The sequence below is a fragment of the Sinocyclocheilus anshuiensis genome, unplaced genomic scaffold (genome assembly GCF_001515605.1).
Source record: "Sinocyclocheilus anshuiensis isolate Anshui unplaced genomic scaffold, SAMN03320099.WGS_v1.1 scaffold637, whole genome shotgun sequence".
Classification (NCBI taxonomy): Eukaryota; Metazoa; Chordata; class Actinopteri; order Cypriniformes; family Cyprinidae; genus Sinocyclocheilus; species Sinocyclocheilus anshuiensis.
Window position 1 is genome coordinate 2,442,662 of NW_015539816.1, and position 6,154 is coordinate 2,448,815.

At 40.3% G+C, this 6,154-nt stretch overlaps 1 protein-coding gene across 1 annotated transcript in view; it reads left to right on the forward strand.

Moving 5' to 3' along the window:
• LOC107683962 (nesprin-2-like) overlaps nucleotides 1-6,154 on the forward strand; it is a 98,090-nt gene that overhangs the window by 41,355 nt on the left and 50,581 nt on the right. The window contains exons 43-50 of the mRNA XM_016480065.1: nucleotides 526-2,584; nucleotides 3,266-3,600; nucleotides 3,996-4,140; nucleotides 4,351-4,551; nucleotides 4,662-4,921; nucleotides 5,005-5,155; nucleotides 5,234-5,377; nucleotides 5,555-5,695. Of these exons, the coding sequence (XP_016335551.1) occupies nucleotides 526-2,584; nucleotides 3,266-3,600; nucleotides 3,996-4,140; nucleotides 4,351-4,551; nucleotides 4,662-4,921; nucleotides 5,005-5,155; nucleotides 5,234-5,377; nucleotides 5,555-5,695 (3,436 nt within the window). The remainder of the gene's footprint in view (nucleotides 1-525; nucleotides 2,585-3,265; nucleotides 3,601-3,995; nucleotides 4,141-4,350; nucleotides 4,552-4,661; nucleotides 4,922-5,004; nucleotides 5,156-5,233; nucleotides 5,378-5,554; nucleotides 5,696-6,154) is intronic.

The following is a 6,154-nucleotide window of genomic DNA, read 5'->3' on the forward strand; positions in this document are numbered from 1 at the left end:
GGAATTGTAAAAGGCCTTTATTTGTGTACATTCACAATAAAAACAAATCTGTTTTGTGCTTTTGTAAAATAAGCTTAAAGAAAAATAGGATGCTGCTTTCTGCCATCTTTTTCCTTTCGCACAGCACAAAAATGAACCGAAACTCTGCATACTAGGCTACTTGTTTTTCTTACATTTTCTTAATTTATAATTTAAGTAAAAATATGTTTCTCGTATAGGCCTATTTATTCGTTATATATATATATATATATATATATATATATATGTAAATGTATATATGTAAAATATGTAAATATGTAACATGTAAAATTAATCCCCGGGAAACAAATGTTAGTATTTTTAACGGGTCACAGACACTTATCCTTTCTAATTTAATTCAATTCTAATTTAAAATAATCTTGTCGGTTAACGGTTAATAATCAGTTAACGAGCGTCGGTTGTCGGTTAGGAAAAATAACCGAAATGAACATCCCTTGTAGATATTGTACAACATTGAAAAGTAACCATATTCTCACATTTTTGAAGGGATTGCATTGACAGCAGCACCTTGCAAGTGGAGAAGCTGAATGCATTCCTGAAGAACATGCAGGAGAAGAGAGGCATACTAGAGGAGCTCCTACAGACATGCTCTCAGATTTCAGCCCATCTGCGTGAGACTGAGGGACCTGTGGCCTGCATTGAACCTTTTAGGACTTTACAGGAGAGATGGCAAACTATGGAGCGGGTTGCTTCCAGCAGTCTGTGGTGTGCTAACATCTGCACAGCAGAAGTAGCTGCACTCCTGCAAGAAGCCAGAGAGCTGCAATACGAACTGGAGCTTCTGAAGAAGTCAGTTTCTCTTCCGCATCCCTCTCAAGGACAGATGGACTGTCAAAGTGCGCTACAAGAGATTGTGAGAACTGCAGACCTGGCAGTGTTAACTGAGCGCTACTTGTACCTTCTTGAGGTCTCTCAGGCTCTTTCCTCAAGTCCGCTGGGAAAAAAAGAGCTCAGAGATGTGGAGGACGCAATGCAGGGCTTGAATTCTCAGCTTGCTCTGACTGAGGAGAAGATCAGCTCTCAGACTTCAAATGGCAATGGATGCTCACCGATCATGAGGATTATCAGGGACTACGTTACATGGGCTAATCAAACAGAAAGCAAAGTCAGTAGGAGAAGGAGGTTGTCTCTGTTTCCTGAAGAAGCAAGTCACCAGGTCAATCACATGAAGAAACTGCAGTCTGAAACATCTCTTAAGAGGTTTCAGTTGGCCTCTGTTTTGACAGAGCTAAGAGAGGAAGTTTCAGGACTCGATGAGGAGGATTCCATATCACCCACCCTCGATTCCCTAGAGGATTTGTACGTTAAGCTTACAGAGAAGACCGAATGTGCTGTTGCAGAAATGAACAGAATGTTTCATATTAGAGAAAGACTGTGGAAACCGATCACTGACAGCAGCTCTTGGTTGACCTCAGTATTAGAAAAAGAGTCTGGTAAAACAGTGGCTTCTGAACCTAAAACTACTATCCCAGAATTGAGGGTTCAGCTTCAGCTATGCACAGAGGCTTTGAAGGATGCTGAGAGACAAGCAAATAATCTGGAGACTCTGTTAGATGAAATGAAAAAAGTGAATCACGGTCTGAGTGTACCCGAAAGCTTTCAGCTTATCAATAGGCTAACAGCCTTACAAGAAGAGGTCTCTAGGGTTGTGAACCGTAAGTGGGCCTTGCACTGGGTGCTTGAAGAACTCCTTCATGCTCAGGAATCTTCTGCTGAGGAACAGAACATCATTCTGAAGAGCTTGAGACAGATGAGTGCTGATGTCATGAGGCAGAAGTATCCCATAACAAGGGACTCGCTCTTGGCTCTTGAACCTGTTAAGCATATGCTGATGGAGCTCCTCTGCAAAGTGTGGGAAATTCCCCACTGCCCAGATCCTCGGAGGAAAGAGATGCTCAATGCTGTACTAGACCTACAGAGGAGAATACATCCGCTGGAGTTGCAAGCCAAAGAGCATGAGGAGTACCTCATTTTAAGGCAGCACATGGAGAACTCCAGAGAGGCGGTGAAGAAGAGCTTGTCGCAGATTGTAGACTCAAGTGTAGGACGTGTAGCAAGTGGAGTTGACGCAAGGCTCGGCTTTTGTCAGACTGTCCTGGTGGAGCTGCCTTTGGTGAGAATGACATGTCAAGAAGCTGCTGACCACCTTGAGGCCATTTCGAAAGATCTCTATCCATCCCAGCTGACAACAGAAAGGCACAAAATCCGTTTGGTCATTGAGCAGCTAGCCTCTTGGGAGCTCACAGTAAAACATGAGGCTGAAACCCTTGAGTGTTCTCTGGCAGAGCGACTCGGCAGTCCTACAGACCTCAGTACACTCACTGAGCTCTTCAACAGTGTCAGGCAGCAGCTGAAGGAGACCATCTGCTTGGAGCCAGATAATAAGACCATTGATACACAGCTACGAAAGCACTGGATGCTAATCCAGACCGTTGAGTCTGTTCTACGAATGTTGGAGCACTACAGGAAAGAAGTAGATGTTGAAAGCTACCAGATGACCATTAATCTCGGCCAGAGAACTCTTAATGATTGTGGTATGCATATGGTAAGCTCCATGCGTCCATGTATGTTAAAATCACTAATACCACTAGAATGCTACTTTTTGTAACCATTGTAGTTTTCAAGCATGCATGTGACAGCATTGTTATTTTGTAGTATTTTTAGTAGGACTGTGTATAGATTTCCCAGTTTGGTTTGTTTGAATTCAAATGCTCTTATTTTGGTTTTGATTTAATTTGATTCTGATTCATTTGGTTATATTCGCTTATCTCAGTTTTCTCTGTTTTCTAGTGTTTTTTACAAATTCAAACCTGTAACTCATCTTTTTTTGAACTATTCATTAAAAGAATCTTCTTAAAAGAGTCAATCACTTTGGCAGTTAGGCAACATTGGTCACAGTATGTTTTTGGTTCAAATTAACCTGCAACATTTGTTTTTGAATTAGACTATACTGGTAATGTTTTGTGTTGTTTTTGCATGCAGCCCCTGACAACTACTTAATACAAAGCCTTTTTTTCCATTAGATGTAATACAGATTGTGATATCTGCTGCAGGGGAAGTGCTATAATAACAGCAACATATCTTGGAGTTTTAAAACTCAATATTGGGGTTGTTCAAATTAACATCACAATCATTTGGAAAACTATATCATTACCCATCTCTAGTTTTTAGAAAGCTATGAATGTTGTTTATCCAATTTCTAAATAATTTGTGTTTCGTTGTCCAGGACAAGCTGCTCCAAGCTCGGGAGGCACTGAAGCATTACCACTGGGCTGTTCAGGGTGCAGAGAGCTTCTTTCAGCAGATTGGATCCAATCTCATGATCCCCTCTGATGGCTTCAAAGGCTACAAAGAGGAGCATCGCTGTGTTCAACAGATTTCCAGCACTCTGGTTGAGGGTTTCCAGGCCCGCTTGTCTGAAGTTGGTGCTTCTGTTCCCCAGCAGACATGCCTCTCCATCCCTCTAACCGAGCAGCTTCATATCGAAGTTTTGAGTCACCTTCTAGTACAAGATGCCAAATTAGAAGCTCAGGCTCAGCTCAGACTTGAGGCCTTACAGAGGTTAGTCATACTCTATAAAGCACGTTATGGATTGTTTTTTCTATAAAAACTTAACAACCTTGACCTATGATTCAGATTGCTGCATTCACAATGCACTCTGATTGTTGTTGACATTTTTATATCAAATTGGAAAATCATTTTATAATTGTAAATAATGAGGACTTTACATTTTTGGATTATTGGGGAAAAATACTTCTACAAATAATCAAGCATTTTCTCAGAAAGCTCTTTAAATGTCTGCCATATAAGGTAGAGTACTTGGAAACGTTTTCCTCAGAAAACAAGCTCTGAAACAATTAGTTTGAATGGAATACTGAATTTGGTTAAATGAAATGTACTAGAGGCACTTTTATTTAGCTGCCTTTTAACGGTTCAATCTTTCTGCTCCAATTTAGGTCCATGAAAGATCAAATTGTGCACATGAGTCACCATGAAGAACTGAGTCAACTTCTCAAAAATGTTGATTCTCAAATCTCAAAATTTTTAAGTCAAAAACCAGCTGATTCTGAAGCCTGCCAAGATCAACTGCTGAAAGTAAAGGTTTGTGGTCATTTACCATTAACAGGTTAAATGCATAGCAATAATGCCTATGGAGATCTTAAGATGATTTGGGAAAGCAGTGAAAAATTGCTTTTGCTTCCCTTTTGACTTCTGAAAATCTGTTTTTTTATGGTTCCCTTTGCCACTTTTCATCTCATAACAATGCAAGTATGCTAGATTAGCATGCACCGAAATAGTCTTCATCTGCAGGTGCTCCAGACAGAGCTGAAGAACCTCTCTAAAAAGCTGGAGGAACTGAGGGAAAGCTGCCCAGGTCTTCGCTGCAAAGCACCCGTGGATCTGATGCTGGGACAACTGTGGAGGTCTTGGGCAGTGCTGCAGTGCAGAGTGGAATCTCTCAAAGCTAGCATGTCTCATAAAGAAGCAGAGTGGAGAGACTTTGTGATACGCGTATGTAAAAATAGATTTTTTTTTCAGCTTGTTACAATTTAAATTTTCTCGTAAAATGATTAAGTAAGCTGTGTGTTAACTCATTTCTCATGTTTGGGTTTGCTGTGCAGCTGAATAAATCAAAGGAAGGTCTTGACAGACTGCAGAATGATCTCCCAGACTCGTCTACGGTGATGGGATCCCTGGTGGATCTTCAGGGTGTTCTGAGCCTCACTGAGCGCCTTCAGGATGGGACTGAGCAGGAGCATCACACTTTAGTATCTCTACAACACCATGTGGCACGATTGCTTGGGGTCTCAAATTTGCAGCAGCTGAAAGTGTGTCCTCAAATCTGTCAGGACTTGCAGTCTCTACAGGGTCACTGCAGAAGGTTTGACTTGTACACACATGCACAAAAACACACAAGTTGGGAAAATGTTCAGAATCTACATTTACAGACATTTTCTTGCTTAGTCTAAGAGATCAGAGCAATAACATCCGCCGGGAAGTGCTTTTTGAGATACAGGAGTTGGGTCGTGTGCAGGAGGAGCTGAATGCCATTCAGCAGAATGTTCTCTCTCTTTTAACGGCTTTACAGTCGGAGCCAGCTGCTCAACACTTACAGGTTGGTGCCTGTGTTTGACAGGCAGGCTGTCTTTTTCTGCAGTCCTTGGTGTTGATATTGTGTTGTATTGCACTGTAGGAAGTCAAAGTGGAATTGGTTTCACAGAAGGCTCGACTGCACGATGTCATGGACAGAGTGCAGAAGAAATGGAGCTGTGTACCTGCAGAGATTCAGATCTTACACAATGAGCTCAACGTCTCCATGCAGGAGGCCAAAGACAAAGTATTCACTTAATTTATTTTTATAATAAATGCCTTGAACATGTAAAATAACATTTGTGTTTAGTGTCTTTTTAGAAAATATATATTTAATATGGCACTATGGCAATATCGTTTCAGTGTATTTGTGTTGTGTGTTAATTTAAATGAAAGCTAATACAATTGTATCTTTTTTTTTCAGTTGGTCATGGTCATGGAGAGAAGGGGTCCTCTCTGCAAAATGGGTGAGCTGGTTGGAGAGGTGACGGTGGGCTTGAATTGTGTGCAGGCCCTGCTGAAGCAAACAAGTCCTAATTTTTCTGAGGCTGAACGTACACAAAAGGTACTTCTTTCTTGCTTGCCTTCACATGCACATTATTGAAAATATCTTTCTATCAGTTGCTTAGTTTTTCTTTTCTCTCTCCTTACTTAGTTTTGCATATTACTTAAACATTTTTTTATTGTATTCTTACTCTATAATTGTAAAAATATAAGTATAAAACAAACAAATTATGGTGCCATTTTCATTGTAAACAACGTTTATTATAAATGGCAAAACTAATTAATATAAAGTGAAACTGAAACTACTGGTGTGTGAGAAATGTGCTGTAAAAAAAAAAAAAGAATCTTTTCAGATTTTAAAAGTCTTGTAGTATATTCCAGCCTCAAACCTGGGCTGACATACTTCTCTCATTCAACAGGAATCCAAATGTGTGCGGTTTGCACGTTTTACATAGTTGATGCTAATTGCATTATATAAGTTGCTTTGGAAATCTCAGCACGTTTCAGATAATTAAATATA